Source organism: Alosa alosa, chromosome 20, assembly GCF_017589495.1.
Source record: "Alosa alosa isolate M-15738 ecotype Scorff River chromosome 20, AALO_Geno_1.1, whole genome shotgun sequence".
Lineage (NCBI taxonomy): Eukaryota > Metazoa > Chordata > Actinopteri > Clupeiformes > Clupeidae > Alosa > Alosa alosa.
In genome coordinates, this window is record NC_063208.1 from 16741569 (window position 1) to 16761260 (window position 19692).

At 41.9% G+C, this 19692-nt stretch overlaps 1 protein-coding gene across 3 annotated transcripts; it reads left to right on the forward strand.

Annotated features, from left to right (window-relative positions):
- Positions 1-16: 16 nt before the first annotated feature.
- maco1a (macoilin 1a) lies at positions 17-19304 on the forward strand. 3 transcript variants are annotated; one of them, XM_048229030.1, is made up of 11 exons: positions 17-266; positions 1343-1484; positions 1864-1990; positions 3040-3163; positions 4527-4705; positions 8072-8690; positions 9137-9295; positions 11081-11263; positions 12381-12501; positions 13951-14125; positions 16823-19304. In XM_048229030.1, exons 1-11 carry the CDS (start codon positions 187-189, stop codon positions 17023-17025), a joined length of 2112 nt encoding a protein of 703 aa, XP_048084987.1. In that variant the 5' UTR covers positions 17-186; the 3' UTR covers positions 17026-19304. The 3 variants fall into 3 exon arrangements, with proteins under 3 accessions (XP_048084987.1, XP_048084988.1, XP_048084989.1); XM_048229031.1 differs by having other exon boundaries at positions 8075-8690; XM_048229032.1 differs by lacking the exons at positions 17-266; positions 1864-1990 and having other exon boundaries at positions 1419-1484; positions 2523-3163.
- The last annotated feature ends 388 nt before the right edge of the window (positions 19305-19692 follow it).

Consider the following 19692-nt stretch of genomic DNA (forward strand, 5'->3'; position numbering starts at 1 on the left):
CGTCTAAAATAAAAAAGAGGGAGGGCCTTCAATAGAATGTTTTTATTTATTTCTTTGTTTCTGGTACAAGAAAAACAATATCAGCAGTGCATTTGGAAAGCAATGCACATTTGTGCAACCCAGCAAACGTAATCATTTATTGGATATACCAACTATAAACAGTAAGTGTAATCGAAAAGGGGGAGAATGAAGCGGCGCAATGCGGACTGCAGCAAACTCCGTCGCCCGTTAAAACGGAACCGAATCACCGAGGGTATTCATAGCAGGTACGAAGTGTGGGGTTTTAGGGACTCGATCACACAACAATGGCGGCGTCATTGTGAGCCCTGGCAGTCATATGGCTATTTAATTTTCAGATCTTGCCAGTTACATGCAGCTTCCAGCAGGCAAGGATGCTGCTGCAGCTAGCAAAGGGAGCTAGTTAGCCTGATAGCTAGCCTTATTTGACTCATGTTTAGTCATTTTTAGGCCTTGTGGAGTACACGCTGTGATTAAAAAAATGGAAATAGAAAAACGCCTGAAAATCATACTGTAGACGGTGCAGTTATGGATTATTATTAATCACAAGTGGAATGCATCTCGCATAAAGGTCTCGAGCAAGAATAGCTGTCTGGTTGTCATGTAGCCCTATCCTTCATTCAAGTTGGCTTTTTGCCTCAGCCAGTAATGCCAATGTTAGCAAGCTAGCGAAGCTAATCATAGAACACGCTGACAGAATGGTACTAAAACACCAGTTGGTCAGTTTCTTCTGAATGACTGCTTTATTCATGAAAGAGGTAGCCTACATTCAAGAGCCTCCCGATTAACTCTGTTCTGTAGTGAACATTGCATGGTCGAAATTGCCTAATGTAGTTAGCTAGTTCGTGTATTTGCTCTGAAACCACATGATTGCCAGGTGAGCTTAGTTTTGCCAGCTGTCACATCGATGTTCTTTTTCTGCATATCTCGTTTTGGAAGGGTTCCCCCAATGTTTAGGTGGAAATTATTTTTGCTACATTCCTAGCCCTGCTAGATTGGGTATGCACCATAGTGATGCTAAGATGTTATTATTTGGACACATCTCTCCCCTTTCCTAAATGCCTTACAACATTTTACACAGCTGTTAGGCAGGGGAATAGCACCTAGAGAGGGGAAACAATGTTTCCACTACCTTGACAGTTGGCAGAATCTAGGGGTAGGAGGAAACAAAGATTTTATCATGACATGTTTGTGTTTGTGATCTTTTTATCATTACCTCCAGATGTACAGAACAAACCTTTATTTTTGTCTCTGTCTTTCTTTCCCATGTAGATACATTCATTCACTCGCTCATTATCTTTGTTTTTAATTCTTCTCTCCACAGTACCTTCCTTTACCTGAAATTCTTGGTGGTGTGGGCTCTGGTGCTTTTGGCTGATTTTGTTCTGGAATTCAGGTTTGAGTACCTGTGGCCCTTTTGGCTCTTCATAAGGAGTGTGTATGACTCTTTCAGGTACCAGGGACTGGTAAGTGATCAGACAGATTAACTGTATTGCTGCCCCTTTTGCAGTCTTGTGCAGAACTTTAACTCAACAGATCAAACAATTAGGCCTAAAGTCAATCAACCAAGCCCACAGGAGTTGATGTGCATGTGTAAATGTTGCTTGTACAGCCCGATTTTTCTCCACACAACAACAAATCAAACTTTCTCACTGAATCGTTTCCTTTACAGTCAGTGCATGAACTTAACAAGTGAATAGCCATCAGACTGTGTTGATGATTAACACGGATGCTGAAATAATTCTGTGGTTTAGAAAACTCTTAGAGTTGTTTATGATCTGCTGATCTCATGACTCTATTTTTCCCTCATCTCTTTCCCTGTCTCTATTCTCTTGTGTCCTGCAGGCTTTCTCTGTGTTTTTCGTATGCGTTGCATTTACTTCAGACATCATATGCCTCCTCTTCATCCCAGTACAGTGGCTCTTCTTTGCTGCCAGCACATATGTCTGGGTGCAGTATGTATGGCACACAGGTGAGCTACAGTAAAAAGTGGAAGTTGACTGATGGAAATCAAACCGGGGTTGACCGATCGTCTGTCGGTTACCTTACTGCACACCCATGAGCTGAGCCCATTAACCCACTACAGGCTCAACTTCACCCAGGCCCATAGAAGCAGCAGAGCTGTGAAAGCAGAGTCATCAGTACCAATCATTAATAAAATGGGGTGACTTACAAATTCTTTGTCAAAATGATCCACAACGGCATAGTGGTGTACTTCATAGTGTGGGACACGCCAGGTGCTCAGTAATTTGTTGGTGTGCAAACTTAAAAGCATCAACTTGCAATTCAGTTTAGCAAAGACCATCTCTCTCTCTCTCTCTCTCTCTCTCTCTCTCTCTCTCTCTCTCTCCATTTCATCACTTGCACTTGCACTCGATCACTTCTTCCATCTAAATTTTTGATCGCACTCTCATTTATAGGCAGCTTAAAATGAGAATAATTGAATTCTCTTCTCTTTAATGGATAGCGGAACTGGTACTGAAAACACAATTCTGTCATAATAGATCAATCTTCCCTCTTCTCTTGGTGAAGAGTGACTTTACAATATCCCAAGAAGGGAGTCGTGCAATGGTTTGCTGAGAATGATGAGTAGATCGAGGAGACCGGGGCCCAGGTGTTCCAACGCCACGATTGTCACCACCGCTGCTACGCCACCCAGAGCGAGTCTGAACACGACCCAAGTCCCGTGACCTTTTTTTATTCCTCTTCCTCCGCTAACGACAAGGTTTTGGAGCCTTTATTATAGGCCAAGGAGAAACATGTAGTGGAAGAATGTGTTGCTTCAAAAGAGCGCTTTAACCAACAGCTGGGGTGTTTTTCAAGCAAGGCAGTTCGGGATGCTCTGAATGCTAAGGATATAAAGCTGTTCAAATGTTCACTTACCCTCTTTATGATGATGCCATCAGATTGTCAAATGACATGTGTTGATGAGGGAAAAGTGTGGTTAGGTCCTTAATAAGATATGCATGCAGCATCACTCTCTTTCTCTTTCCCTCTCTTTCTCTTCCCCTGCCATCACAGAAAGAGGCGTGTGTCTGCCAACTGTATCCCTGTGGATACTTTTTGTCTACATCGAAGCAGCCATCCGGTTCAAAGACTTGAAAAACTTCCATGTTGACCTCTGCCGTCCCTTCGCTGCCCACTGGTAAACACCACTTTCACTAACATTTACAACCTTGCACTAGAGTGCAATATATTTGATAACCGCGTGATCGTAAGCGTTGTGCTATAATTGCTTGAGCGGAACCACTACTTGTTTCAGCGTGTGTGTGTTTGTGTGTTGTGGTGAAACCCAGCTATCAGTCACAAAGTACTTCCTAAAATATTTCTCGTAAATTGCCCCAGTGTTTTTGCAGTGCTGCTTTCTAGCCGTGGACTTTACCCATTGCAAAGGGTATAGGTTGTAGATAGATAGATAGATAGATAGATAGATAGATAGATAGATAGATAGATAGATCCAAAGTCAAAGTCAAAGTCAGCTTTATTGTCAATTTCTTCACATGTTCCAGACATACAAAGAGATCGAAATTACGTTTCTCACTATCCCACGGTGAAGACTAGACATATTTTACCAATTTAGGTCCACAGACAAACATAACATTCAAGTAAACAAAAAAATAAGTAAATAAGAGGGCACATATAATAATGAAAAAATAAGAGCAGCAAAATTTGGTTGAAATTGTGCATAGACAGTCAATAAAATACTAGTGCAAAGTCAGGCCAATAAAAGGCTTGGGTAGTTCTGTTTGACCTAAGTAAGAAAGAAAGTGATAGATAGAAGAAGTAGATAGATAGATACTTTATTGATCCCAAGGGAAATTCAAAATTGTGTATTGAGAACATAACAATGAAGATTAGGTGATGATTAGATGTTGACTTGATCGAATGATTCCTTAAGTGAGACACCACATAAGATCCAAAAGGGACTTTTTATTTGAAATGTCCACAGTATTTTTTGTGTCCTCATAGGAAGTGATGAAATACTTTAATATTGGGAAAGTCTTTTTTGCAGAGGTCTGCATTCTACTCATGCAATTTTATTGAATTATCTTGCTTAAAATTTTGTATAATAAAATGAATGGCCTGGCTGCCTGTAGCATGTTTTATAGTTAAAAAAAAAACCCACTAGAGCTTGATAGGGCTAAAAAAAAACTCTGATCTCGATATGCTGAGGAAAGATGGCAATATATTATATGATACGACTATTACATCATATATCATATCAAGTAATGTAGATATGGTTATACAAAAAACACATCATGCGGTAATACTTTTTAATAGTTTCAGTTCAGTTTCAGTTGTGCAAAATTAAACAATATTACAATATAACAGAATGATCACAATATTACTATATATAATATGATATGGCACAGCAGAATGCTCCACAATTAAATTTGCAAGGAGATTGTTTTCAAAATAATTGGATAAACCTGAATATTACTTCTGCATGGACTTCATTTGTACAATTCCCTACTGACCTGTGATCCTCTGCTCCCTGGGAAACCCAGCATCGGCTACCCGGTGGTGACGCTGGGCTTTGGCTTCAAGAGCTATGTCAGCTACAAGATGCGCTTGCGCAAGCAGAAGGAGGTGCAGAAGGAGAACGAGTTCTACATGCAGCTGCTTCAGCAGGCCCTGCCACCAGAGCAACAGATGCTCCAGAGGCAGGAGAGGGAGGCCGAGGAAGGTCAGACACACACACACACACACACACACACACACACACACACACTCACACACTCAGACTTCTTATTCTCTCTCACTCACACTCACACACTCAGACTTCTTATTCTCTCTCTCTCTCACACACACACACACACTCTCAGACTATGGAGTCAAAATAGGGTCTTTAATATTGAGAGCTTGTGTAAAGATGTTCACATGTGTAATAAAGTTTTGCAGCTGTGGAAAAGAAGTTCTGTATGTGCAAAGACATTTCGTACCTGTAGAAATGTTTTGTACATGTGTGAAAAATGTGTATCTGTAAAAATATTTTGTACACGTGTGTAAAAAATATGTACCTGCACAAATACTTTGTACGTGTGTGAATCTCCTACGCGATGATTTCCTGCGCAACATTGAAAGTATGAGCTTGTGAAACTGATTTGCAATGTATACGGACTTTTGACCCTAATTTTACTGCCTTTCTGAATAGACGGGCTCTGAGTACTCTTTCATATGAAGCCAATCTGTTTAGCACCAAAATCTGGGTGGTCGGTGGGAAACGCTGATTGGTTGGCAGAAAGCAATGTGTTGATTGGCTCTTCAGAAAGGCAGTAAAATTAGGGTCAAAAGTCCGTAAGCATTGCAAAATAGTTTCACAAGCTCGTACTTTCAGTGTTGCGCAGGAAAGCATCGCAGAAGGCCGCAGAGGGAGATTCACACATGTACAAAGTATTTGTGCAGGTACATATTTTTTTCCACAAGTGTACAAAATATTTTTACAGATCCGCGATCCCTCCCCCACATATGTACAAAACATTTCTACAGATAGATACACATTTCTTTCACACAAGTACATACTATTTCTACAGGTACATATTTTTTTTCACACATGTACAAAATATTTCTACAGGTACGAAATGTCTTTGCACATTCAGAACTCCTTTTGCACAGCTGCAAAACTTTATTACACATGTGAACATCTTTACACAACCTCTCAATATTAATGACCCTATTTTGACTCCATATCAGACATTCTCACTAGGGCTGAGACAACGCGTCGACCTAATCGATGACATCGACGCAAAGAATACGTCGACGCAAAATATGAGCGTCGATTCGTCAAGCATAACGTGTGCTGCTAAATATTTTTAATCTTACGTTGACTAATCTGTGGCTGGGCACCACGAAATCAAAACCGGCCACCACACGTTGATGTTCTATGTTGTAGGCCTACTATTTAAATTAAAGATAAAATAAAATCATTTCATTGAGCTGCACTTTTTACTCACACAGCCTTTCCTCGCCCCGCCCGTTCTCTCTCGTAACGAGCCCGCTGCTCCTCCTCTGCATGTGCATTTAACAAAATATTCACGATTGTTGAAGGATTGTTGTTGCCACATAGAAGCACTGCATAGAGCACAGTGGGCTAAATTGGTATTAAATCCGCTTAGCATCGTGACCATGCTGTGCAAATTTGTTCAAAACTGCTGCATTAAAGTTAAAGTAAACTCTGCTAAGGTCTTAGTTTAGTCTCCTCAATGTACTAAGTTAAGTTACAGTATGCAATCAAGCAGTATCTCAAAGCTAACGTTAGAATACTGTTTGGATGTCAAGTTTAGCATGCTTACTTGCAGCTGCTTGTATTCGTTATTCATGCAGGGCTCATTTTATTGACTCTGAATGTTTGCAAAATCCCGATGTAAATTGAAAAGTGTTTTCCAAGACTCAAAAGTGCTTGTCCAAAGGAGAAGTACGAACTGTTATTGAACTAACTACTTATGAATTGCATCCACACATCAGCAGCCTTTTAACTGTGTTAATGTTAATAGGATTCCCACACGAACCTCTTAAAATGACAGGCACTCAATTAGGCATACACTACTGAACTTTATTGAATGCTACCTCTGACTAAGAATGCTTTACTTTGCACTTGTATAGTCTTTTATTTTGTAATCTTAAAAGCAATGAACGTATATTGCAATGTTAAATAATTCATGTTTTAATTCATGTTTTTTCATTCAGATATGTAAATAAACATAAGTTGCTATTAGTGAATTAATGGGGAGATAATCGACAATCGAATCGAAATCGAATCGGACTGAAAAAAATGAATCGTTAGATTAATCGATGCATCGAAAAAATAATCGCTAGATTAATCGTTTAAAAAATAATAATTTATCCCAGCCCTAATTCTCACGCACCATCACTCATTCACATTTGTCTGTCCCTCCCTCTATAGTACATGGTCATACACTCAATTACTTACACCTTGCTCATTCACTAGTGCTTATTACACGGCTCTTCAGAGTGCTGCAGATAGTTCCATTCACATGAATGGGCCTTCCCAACGTTCGGGCCTATGTTAAATCTACATAAATCACCGGCAAAGCATTTAATCACCGCTGTCAATGGCAACGGGTTTTGTGCTTCTGATTAATGTCTTTCATATCACTACGCAAGGACTGGAACTTCATTCAAACGTGAAAGCAGACGGTTGATCAGCTGTGTTCTAAAGAATGTTTGATTCAAGTTCAGCAGCGTGTGTTGTTTGCTTAACTATTTGTTTCTCAGCAAATGCCACGATGAACGGTAACAAATAGGCTAGGTTATGTAGGCTAAAGTCATATCGTGGGGAGTTTATTATTTCGTTTTGGCAAGTAGCCGTATAATAAGCGGGATAATGTATAGAATGCCGGTCATTACTGTGAAAATAAGTCTATACATTATCCCTTACTTAGTCACTCCCTTGTTTATCTTTTTACTCACTGCCAATATGCACTGCCACTCCCCATCAGTCTGTTCGTTCTTCAACAATTAAATCATCTCGTACCTAAGAGATAGACCAGACATGACATTTCCTCTGGTGTCTGTGATATTGTCATTGTCAGTAGAGTTGCTAGGCTACTACAGGTAAATGGGGGAGTATCCTCTATCTTTAAGACTCGACAGAGGCAGCAGAACGGTATGAGCTAAGTTCGGGGTGGGGCAGTGAGTTTACATGGTGTCTCCCTGGGTGATGTTCTGCATCTCCCTGCTATCAAGTCCTCTACACTATCACCATGACACATGTTCTCCTATGAGTCTCCCTTGCCACTTTGAGCTGTCCACTTATTTGTGAGTTGTCCCCTTCTTAGCCTTCCCTGTTGGGCCTATGTAAGCATTCTTTGCTGTACTTATTTGCCAGAAGAATAGATGTAGAAATAGCTGTCAGCATTACTGGTATGGCTATTATAACTGCCTCGGTCAACAGAGGACAATGAAAATCCACATTTAGTTTATGAATGTTCTTGTCAATATTTGTTAATATTTTGTTTGTGTTGTGTTTTTTTTTTTACTGAGGCTCACTGACCTCTCTCTCTCTCTCTCTCTCATATATCTACCTCCATAGCAGCAGTGACCAAGGGCACGTCAGACGGCGACTCCACAGCAGTGTCTCAGAACGGCGCGCCCGCCTCCAAGAAGCTGCCTGCCACGCTGCCCGAGCTGGAATACCGGGAGAAAGGCAGCAAAGACGGTGGTGGTGGTGGTGGCGGCAAAGACCGCGAGGCCAAAAAACAACATCAGCAACAGCACAGCATAGGCATCAACAACAACATCCTGCACACAGTGGACTCCAAGCTCCAGGAACTGGAGTACATGGAGAACCACCTGAGCAGCAAGAGACTCAATAACGAGCTGGGCGACAGCGCCGAGAACCTGCTCGTCCGAGAAGATGCCGGGGGCCCTCCCCCGAGCAACAACAACAACAACTCCTCAACTTCCTCTTCCTCCTCCTCCTCCTCGTCCAATAAGAACTATAAAAACGCCACAGGGGGTGGGAGCTCGTCGCCGCGCAGCCACAGCTCCACCAATGGCAGCGTGCCCTCGTCATCCTCGGGCTCCTCCTCGTCCAATAAGAACGAGAAGAAGCAGAAGTGTTCGGGCGGGAAGAGCCCAGCTGCGCACAAGGACACAATGGAGAACTGCATCCCCAACAACCAGCTGAGTAAGCCGGATGCACTCGTGCGGTAAGAGCCCCTTTTCACACCAAGTGTCTTTGGACACCTGTCACAGCTTTTTAGGATTCTCTGCCTTCACCTCTGAGCAAAGCAAGTTCACATTGAATACTGTTGAAAAAAACAAAAACAAAGAAGAATACTGTTGAATCTTCAGTAACAGTATGATGTTTGGCTTTTGAATTTTTTATTTATTTTTTTAATAGAAAAGATTGCCTACCACCCCTCTCTCCCTCTCACTCTCTGCCTTTCTGTCTATCTTTCTCTTTTTTTATTGAACATTGACTTACATACGAATTACTGACATACACCCTCTTGTCAATCCCTTGCGTTGTCAATGGTCTACCTCACCTTTCATATTTCTTCACTCTCCCTGTCTCTCGAATTCCTTCGCCCACCATCTGTGATGACTGCCCTTTTTATCTCACCCTCACATCCGTCTGTGTCTCTTCTCCCAGGCTGGAGCAGGACATCAAGAAGCTGAAGGCGGACCTGCAGGCGAGCCGGCAGCTGGAGCAGGACCTGCGCAGCCAGATCAGCTCGCTGAGCAGTGCCGAGCGGAGCATGCGCTCTGAGCTGGGCCAGCTGCGCCAGGAGAACGAGCTGCTGCAGAACCGGTGAGACCCCCCAAGCAGTGCCGGACAGCATACACCACACCGTCTCACCACAACAATACACCCTGTTCTTCCTCGAAATGGAGGCACCATATGCCACACCAACACACTAGTGCTGATGGGTTAAATCGGGTCGTCACAACACATTACACATTACAGCATGCCTCTCTGGGATTTGTGGCGGTTCAGTGTGTCAGACGTGTGAGTCATATGACTGCACACATGTGGACTCGGGGCTACAGTAAATTGTTGTGTGTTTGTTCTGAACACAGATTAAGATTAGATTCTGGCCTGATTCTGAAGTCTTCAACACACACCCTTATGACATTTACACTGATCCCTTGTGCCATTCTTTAACATTGTGTAATAATGAAACAGTGGAATTAACAGGTGTGTTTGTTGTGGTAATAAGCATTTTTCATTTTTTCCCCCCAAAAAAGCCTAAAGGTTAGAAAGCTAACCCATTCCCTCCTTTTGTTCTTGCTTTAAAGGGGGAAATCCGGTGTTAAATGGGTTTTACATATGTTAAGTATGACCATAAGAGAGTCATGGACGAGGGGTGACCTTATCCAGACCCAAATTATTCCGAAGTTAGCCATTTTTTACAGATTCTCCCATAGCGCTAATAACGCTAGCAAACAGGGCACCGGTTCTACTGCACATAAATCGCTTCTTTAGCCCATCTACAAGGCTAACAAGAGCTCCAAACTTCGCCAACAGTGTAATTAGGTTCTTAACCTTTAAAATGAGGCATTGGCAACATTGTAAGTGTGGTGTGCTGAAAGTTTATTTAGAAGACAGTTTATACACGCACTACCTGGAGTAACTCTTCTGCATATTTTCCGGGCGACGCCATTTTGAATTTAGATTGAACGACAATCTCGTGTTGTCAGTCCTCGTCCTCGTCTATGATCTTATGGTCACACTTAACTTATGTAAAACCCGTTTTACACCGGATTTCCCCCTTTAAGCCTTGGAAACACCAGCAGCCCACGTTTGCAAGACCAACCTGGTTGTGACAGATGTGCTAATTTATTTACCCTCCATCGTGTGTGTGTGTGTGTCTGTGTGTGTGTGTGTGTGTGTGCGTGCGTGCGTGCATACTTTTAATCCCAGTTTGATGCTCTGTGCATCACTCACTCAGTTTTATGGTGTGTGGCGACGCAGACCACAAGGAATGTGATCGGTCATCTCCCCCTCTGTGTTGAGTCGGCTGCTTCAAGCAGCCTACTGTGAGGAGTAGCAACATGCTACTAACCTAAGCTTTGCAAATAAACTCACTTATTTTCTGGTTACAATAACTAGGTCATTGGAATATGCGGTGTCTATAACTTTTACAAAATCTCAGCAAGAAAAGACTAAACAAATCACTATTTCACCAATCTATGGAGTTCACCATTCTGACTACTGTTGTGGTGGTGAGCGACACAGACACAGGAGATGCAGAACTTGAAAGGTTCATGCCAGCATCGCTGGCAATGCCACAGCATAGATCGTAAAGTAGAGTCGACGCAGAAGCATAAAACAGCCTTAACTGTTCTGTTTGCGGAGCATGTGCTGTAAAAATTAGCTTCCACTGTATTCAATGGAACTGACTACACCAGACGCGAGCGCTGCGCACATTCAAAAACTTAAAAAATATAAAACATTTTTTTACGCTCCGCAAAAGGAACACTTCAGTTGCACTCCCAGTGTAGCCTGGTTATTTGATGTGAGACATAGGGAAGCACCCTGTGTGTCTGTGCCTGTGTGTCTTTCCTACTGTTAAAACTGTTTCTGTCCCACCAGGCTCCACAACGCAGTGCAGGCCAAGCAGAAGGACAAGCAGACCATCGTGCAGCTGGAGAAGCGCCTGAAGGCCGAGCAGGAGGCCCGTGCCGCTGCCGAAAAGCAGCTTGCCGACGAGAAGAAGAGGAAGAAGATGGAGGAAGCCACAGCGGCACGCGCGGTCGCTCTGGCCGCAGCCTCTAGGTCTGTCCACACACACAGAGTACACATATAAAACTTTCTACAGTGTGCACAGGTGTGTGTGTGTGTGTGTGTGTGTGTGTGTGTAAAAGACAAAAAAAAACTACTTTTCTATATGAAATAATACCTTCAAACATCACAGACAGGATATGTATTTGTGCCCTCAAAACTAGTACATGCCTACCAATGAAGCATAAGCTTCAAGCAAACAGACATATAGCCCTGTACACATATATATATATATGAGATGCTTTTGTCTGAGCTGTGTCTACAAACCGTCAGTCACTCAGACATACTCATATTCCATGTGTATGTACTTAGGGGTGACATTGGACAAAGGCGTCTGCTAAATCCATAACCATAACCATAACATGGAGACGCATGCAAAAACCTATACGTTGCCAGGTTGATTTAAGTACACTTTTTTGATCCCGTGAGGGGAAATTTGGTCTCTGCATTTAACCCAATCAGTGAATTAGTGAAACACAAACAGCACACAGTGAACACAAAGTGAGGTGAAGCACACACTAATCCAGGTGCAGTGAGCTGCCTGCTTCAACGGCGGCGCTCGGGGAGCAGTGAGGGGTTAGGTGCCTTGCTCAAGGGCACTTCAGCCACGGCCCACTGGTCGGGGCTCGAACCGGCAACCCTCCGGTTACAAGTCCAGAGTGCTAACCAGTGGGCCACGGCTGCCCCAATTTGTATGCTAAGCAACAGGTGTGCCTGGGGCATGCATCTGCATCAACACTTCCATTCACCGATCACTAGTGAAAGGGTTGTGGCTCATGTATTTGCCTCTGGCCTACATGATCAGGAACAGGTGCTAGATTTGTTTGCAATATGTAGACGTTTGTGTATGAGAAACACAGATACACACACACATACAGTACATACACACACACACACACACACACACACACACACACACACACATTCATACCAACATATAGAGACATGTCTTGTCTTTGTCTTTGCTACACACAGCGTAGTGCAGTATGTGTATAATAATTTGTTTGTTAAACATAAACACACAGTTTAATGAAAACCCTTTATAAATAGGCACACTGAGATTCAATATCCCTGTTTTACCGTGTGTGTGCGTACGTATGCTTACTTGCAGAGGGGAGTGTACAGACTCACTGCGCGGCCGTATCCGTGAGCTGGAGTCGGAGTGCAAGAAGCTCACGCAGGACATGAAGCTGAAGGAGGAACAGATCCGAGAGCTGGAGGTCAAGGCACAGGTCAGCCTCTACTCAACATGGCTCCTCTCTCTCTCTCTGATGAGCCAAATAAGAACGCCCACATTCAGACATTCACAGTGTCGCTGATTGTGCTATGATGTCCTCCTGACACTGGGGCTCAGTCAGTAGCTGGCTTGTTTGAGCAGACGATGACCCTCAAGGTGATGACGACAGGTTTAGAGACTTGCCAGTCGGGTCTGTCGTACAAAAGAACACAAAGGAAAGAGGGATGAGGGGTATTTAACTATTAAGAGAGATTAGTTGCGTGTTGAGCCACACCAGAAGTGTGTTCAAATTTGGCAAACAGCTGCAAAACGTTTGTGGTGATCGCCTTGTTGCCTGACATTTTTGTGTACACGTTCAGGGTGTCCGCGGGGTTGTAAAAAGTATTAAAAGGTAGTAAATGAAATTAGCCAAATTTAAGGCCATTTAAAAGTAATAAAAAGTAATAAACATCATCTGATGAGGTATTACATTTTCGAACCACTAACTATGATGTTTTCCATTTGTGTTAAGTGCAGGCCTATCTCCTAAAATTTCGCGTGAATTTATTTATATAATATTAATTATATGTGCGAGTAGGACCTGAGCGATATGTCTGTGTGCGTTCACGGTAAAAACTTTTAGCGCCCCCTCAAACTCTATGCTCAAACTGGATACGGCTGGCTTACTGCCTAAACTTGTTGCCAAAAGTTCGCTACCATTGACGATGTCATGGGAAATTTTATTTTTTCGGACATTTGGTTAGAGGACTCGAGATTCAAAGACTGGCTTAGGCTAGTTGGCAACAGCCAAGAGGCTTATTACCACGTCTGTAAAAAGACAATAAATGCGAATTGTGAATGCCGTCAGGTCACATATGAAGTCTACCAGAGCCGTTTTTCTACCGAAGAGACGACTGCCTGGCTCATCGGCCACGTAGGGCTACTGTCTCCACATAAATATGAGTCATTGAAGCTATCAGTATGTCTACGCTACCAGCTGTCATTGTCATCCAAAAAAGTAATCATTTGTGCCATCGCGTTTCAATGACAGTCAGTTGATAGCAAACAGCATCTGATTCTGTGCTTTGTACAAAGCTGTCAAATACCCACTCTTCCTGGCGCCACCCTCTGCATCAGATTGGCACAGCCCCAAGGTGTGCTTGGCTCATTGCAGCTATGGGGATAAATGAATCATTACACAGATGAAAATGCCAAAATATTAAACCAATTATGCAGTCAGTCACTGACATTAAAGCAGTCAACCCCTCACATGCTCATTAGGTCTATTAGCCAATTTAATCAGCCTTTGAACAACATGAGTTAGAATGTTTGCACAATTTACATTTTCATCACAATGCCATTAGATTAGAACAATGTTGACAGCAACTTCTACACACTATTAGAGATCATGTAGTGGACTGCACTGACCATCTTCTCTTTGTGCTCTTGTTTGTCACTTTGGCAGGAGCTGCGTAAATATAAGGAGAACGAGAAGGAGACGGAGGTGCTGATGTCGGCCCTGTCGGCCATGCAGGATAAGACCCAGCACCTGGAGAACAGCCTGAGCGCAGAGACCAGGATCAAGCTGGACCTCTTCTCCGCTCTGGGCGACGCCAAGAGGCAGCTGGAGATCGCACAAGGTTGGCAAACATATCCCCCCTTTTTTCTTTCTTTCTCTCCATCTTTCTATTTGTGCCCCTCTCTCTCTCTCTCTCTCTCTCTCTCTCTCTCTCTCTCTCTCTCTGTCTCTCTCTCTGTCTCTGTCTCTGTCTCTGTCTGTCTCTCTCTCTCTCTGTCTCTCTTGATTAGTCTGGTTCTAAACCCCTCACATAACACCTGGAATATGCAGGTTAAAACTGCTTTGATCTATATCCGTATTAACCATGTTAAAACATTTAGCCTGAAGTATCAATCTTAATGTTTTAATCAGAATAGCAATATCCGGTATAGCTAAATTAAATGAAAACTGATCCTTCATTAGATGTAATAACCATTAAATGGTGACAGAGGTCTACAACTTAGGTCATGAAATGGATTTTACCTCAGGCCAAATTCTAACTAAGCAACTAGGCCCACTCTAGCTGCCTGCACTTCCTGACACACACACACACACACACACACACACACACACACACACACACACACACACCTCATGGCACACTTGCTCAATCATGCTCTTTATTATTAGACGTGGGTAGCCAATCACTTTTATTCAAACCTGTAATTTTCTAGTCAAATGAAGGTGTTCTGAGGAATCGGCCTGTGATTTGGGCTGCTTCTGAAAAAAAAAAAGATCTGTGCAATCTTTTTTTTTTGTTCTCATGGAAATGCAAAATGGTAGCCAAGCATTTTGTGTGACTGATTAAAATGGACAGAATTATTAGACAGAAACTTTTTATCTCATGGCAGTGGCAATGACATGATGACAAGCCTGTTGTACAGCTTTGCCCCTGTTAGGAATGCCTGTTATGTGCTATTATTATGATTCTCATCTGTTAGATAGATATGTCTAGATTGTTCAGATATCTGTACTGGTCCAGCCTAAGGTCAAACACAGAGCTAACTAATAATAATAAATAATAATAATAAAGCTTTATTTGTATAGCACCTTTCATACACAGAATGCAGCTCAAAGTGCTTTACATTTGAAGCATGTAACACAATAATAGTCAGTCAGTCATTATCAATCACTTTTCTTTGCTGTTTATGTTATACTCAGTAACATATCAAAAATATAGAAAATGACGTCATAAGACTGGCAGCCTTAACCCTCTTACCCCCCACAAGCACGCCATATGGCAACTGTGGCAAGGAAAAACTCCCATATTCCAGGAAGAAACCTGGCTGCGCCCTCCAATAGTAGCAGATGTAGAATAATCTGAAAATGTAGTCTACAGGATAAGATGAGTTAACTAAAAGCTTTCCTGTACAGGTATGTTTTCAGATCTTTTTTTAAAATATTTACTGAACTTCGCCTGCTTGATGTACAGAGGCAGGGTGTTCCATAGTTTGGGGCATAATGGATAAACGCAGCTTCTCCACTTTGTTTGTGGAGCACTTTGGGTACGATTAAAAGATTAGAATTGGATGATCTAAGTTTCCTTTGTGGTTGATAAGATATTAAAAGCTCAGAGATATATGAAGGTGCTATGCCATTCAGAGCTTTGTAAGTAATTAACATAACCTTAAAATCAATTCTATAGGAAATAGGGAGCCAGTGCAGTTCAGCCAACACAGGGGTGATGTGTTCTCTCTTCTTAGTCTTAGTTAAAAGTCTAGCCGCAGAGTTCTGTATGAGTGCCAATTTCTTTAGATGTTTTTTGGGAAGACCAGTGAAAAGTGCATTGCAGTAGTCTAACCTGCTAGTGATAAAGGCGTGAATTAGTTTTTCTGCATCTTGTTGAGTTAAAAAGGGCCGCACTTTGGCAATGTTTCTCAAGTGGAAATAGGCTGTCTGAGTAACTTTACTGATATGGGGCTTAAAACTTAACTCTGCATCTAAGATGACACCGAGGCTTGTTACTTTTGGTTTGACCTGGTGTGCCAAGTTCCCCAGATTACTAAGAATAATATCTCGCTTTAGTTTTGGTCCAACCAGAAGTACCTCTGTTTTGTCATCATTTAGTTTCAAAAAGTTTTTGCTCATCCACTGATTAATGGAGGTTAGGCATGCAGTGAGGGAGCAAAGGCCATCTGGGTTAGTTGGCTCCACAGAAAGATACAATTGGGTATCATCTGCGTAGCTGTGGAAGTTTACATTATGCTGACTTATGACGTTTCCCAATGGGAGCATATATAGAGAAAATAGCAGGGGACCAAGGCAGCTCCCCTGGGCCACACCAAAAGGCAAGTCATGTAATAATGAATGAGACAGGTGTCTTTTGCGAGCCAACCTAACCAGTTCTGCTGCAGTGTGTCACTATGCAAAGAGCAATCATCTTGGTGTGACATCATCTTGTGTTATTTCTCTCAAAATGTGGCCCCTTTTAGATCTTTTGTCTCTATTCAGTACAGGTGGCTTTGCTGGGTTATGACTGGGGTATAGGTGTAATGCTGTCAAACCAGATCTGCTTTATAAGCTAATGGCATGAAGGGGTAGCAAAGTTGAAGGAAAAGCATGCCCGCATACACACAACACCCACACACCCAGACATCTTTAGACCTTTTTATCCACTGCATTATTTATGGTAGTTATGGGTGTTTTTGTTGTTGAGTCAAATAACATAATTATTATCAGTGTGTCTCACTACTCACCAGCCAGTTGCCATCTTCCTTTCTATCTTTGCAGTTCTTTCTTTCTTATGTTCTTTCTCACACATTACCCTTCTTGCCTGCAGGTCAGATTATGCAGAAGGAGCAGGAGATCAAGGAGCTGAAGCAGAAGATTGCAGAGGTGATGGCCGTCATGCCCAGCATCTCCTACACCAGCGAGGCCAACAGCATGAGCCCTGTGGCGCCCCACTACTCCTCCAAGTTCATGGACACCAGTCCCTCCAGCCTGGACCCCAACGCCTCCGTCTACCAGCCCCTCAAAAAGTGAACTCTGGCCTCCTCTCCACTCCCTCCCTCCAGCAAACCATCCATCCATCCATCCATCACTCCAGCTCACCTTTCATTCCCTGCCTCCATTTTTGTTTTTCCCCATGTTTTTTTTTTATTTTATTTTTTTCAGTTTGGTTATAACCATGAAAAGATTTTATGTTTGTATGTTTTCCACTGGGTTTTGTGGGATGCGTTCTGTTGTTTTGTGTGTGTGTGTATGTGTGCACATGAGTGTGCGTGTGTTTTTTTGTTTTTTTTGTTTGTTTGTTGTTTTTTCCCCCCCAGTTGAGCCTTTTTGTAGTGTAACTCGTTTGCTCATTGGCTAGAGAATGAGGAATAAGGAGAGTAAGGGATATCATTAACCAAGACTGCCCATTTTTGTTCCCTCATTTTTATACACATTAAATGTCTTCTCAGAAGCCGTCAAAAAAGCTGTTTGTTTTAGCACCCACGTGTTTTCATGGGTCTTTAGAAAGACGTTCTAGAGTTAAGACAGAAAATCGTTTTGCCACTGGTTACTTTTTTATATGTCAAAAATGGTGGCAGTGCATTTACTTTTATGTAAATGTTACCATCTCTTAAGTTTTCAATGAATGTAACAGAAAAATGGAACAAACAAAGCTGACAAATTATGCTTTATGTCATATCCTTTGAAAGGAAACAGTTTGTGAATTCATTTGTCCACTTTTTTCCTGAAATGTTGTGATTGTTTTGGAAAAAGCACATTTCAGTCCAGTTATGACCATAGCAATGTACGTTTCCTCCTAGAAAATACATTTCATCATTGGAACTTTTTTGTTTTTAAAAAAAAAAAAAAAAAAAAAACACACTTGGCCATGTGTGTTTCTTTGTTACATGGATACTCTAAAACTAACACTTGGTCTCTGAGACCAGCCCAAGATTTGTTTTGTATTCTGAAACTCGTCTGGTTTCTCAAGAGAAGAGTTCATTCAGAAGGGCCGGACTGTGGCATGGTGTACTCATTAACTTTATGCTGCAAAAACATTTGGGGAATGTTGATCTCTTTGAATTAATTGCAAGATATTTTATTGTTGGACCAAAATTACATAGGAAATAGATTCTTTAAGCAATGCAAAATAACAACAGTGAAAAAAAGAGAGAGAAAAAAACACACATTGAATATGATGTCTAGGTAACTGATATTTGCCAGTTGTCATACTACACAGTGCCTTGAGATCTCTTCGAATACACACATACAGTACATATACACACACTGCAAGATACTTGTCTGACACTTCTTTACAGACTCCCAAAATCCTTATAAAGTCCCTTCTTATCTACCCTACCCCACCCCCCCCCCCCCACACACACACACACACACACACACACACTCCAACTCATACACACCTGACCCAGTTGTGTTATTTCTGCTTAGCTCCTCAGTGACCCCGTCATGGTGTAAGGGAAGAGGTGGATGTGGTAGGTTTAGTGGGAGTAGGGGGTTGTGTTAAGTCCAACCTGCCAAATGCCCCCTGCAAGGACCCCACCCCTCATCAGGCCTGCTGGCCGCCATTGATTTGTTTACGACAATGTAAAATAACTTTTTTTCTGCTGAATGTTTTGATTTGAATCGTTTGTTTTGATTTCTTTTTTAGTCAAAAAAGTGCCAAGTTAATGGGTGTTTGTTTCTGCGTTCATGTTTTTTGTTTCGTATTCCTCCATGCATATTTATTTAAAACGATGACTATGATGATAATAATGTAAGATAATACGTTGGCGAAAGCACTGGAGCGTATTTGGTTTTCCTTCTGTGATTGTAAGAATGGAAAGGAAAGGGTGAGCCTTTGGTTACACCCCCCCTTCCCCACCCCTCTTCTTCATTTGGAGTTATGTTCTTTCAGTGATTGCATCATGTTACAAAGAGGAGCAGCTTGTCTGCTTTCAGTTTTGTTTTTGTATTTCTTTTTTTTTTATCTCCAGTGGGATGAAGTTTGTGAAAGTGCTGCGTCTATCTTTACTGTACCTCTCTCACTCCCAAGTCCACCCGGCCATTTCCTTAGCGTTGACCATGTTGTGTGTTTTATGGCCTACCTTGGAAAAGTATTTCTGTGGATTGCAATGGCGTTGTACTGGATTATTGACTTTTTTTTTGTAAAACTTTGTGGAGAGTAAAAGGAAAAAAAAAGTTTTGTTTCTCTCTGTTACTCGTCCACTTCGTTACTTTCAAAAATTGATTTCCGCTGCGTTTGCTCACTCTGTGGGGTTTACAAAACCATTAAATGAAATCTTGCTGGTTATGCAAGATGTTTGAAATTGCATGGGTCTGTGTGCTTGTTCCTTATCAGTTAAACTATCGGTTAAACCATCCATATTCTAATATGTTAACAATCAATGAAAATATTTACTTTTATAAGGTCTTCAGTAGCATCTGTAAATATAAGAACTTCTCCATGTACTTGCATAACATAAGTAGGGTATAAAAACAAGAGATGTGTTAGAAGTTTAACCAGGTATTGGTATTCTACTATTTTTTGGTATAGTGAAAAGGCTTATATATTTCAGAATGTATTCATTGCCACATTATATGTGCATGTCTGGGTTAAAGCCCAATTTCGCACAGGTCACCTAATGGGCTCTCCAACCTCAGTTGTGTTATTGTAATGGAAATGTAATGCAATGATGTTCATAAGTCGGAATGCAATAT

What these genes read in the sequence shown, in the direction of transcription:
- maco1a (XM_048229030.1), top strand. Translation starts at nt 187, where the DNA reads ATGAAGCGGCGCAATGCGGACTGCAGCAAACTCCGTCGCCCGTTAAAA. An exon ending in CGTCCCTTCGCTGCCCACTG is followed by an intron (nt 3,164 to 4,526) that starts GTAAACACCACT and finishes TGGGAAACCCAG; the next exon opens with CATCGGCTACCCGGTGGTGA. An exon ending in GGAGAGGGAGGCCGAGGAAG is followed by an intron (nt 4,706 to 8,071) that starts GTCAGACACACA and finishes CTACCTCCATAG; the next exon opens with CAGCAGTGACCAAGGGCACG.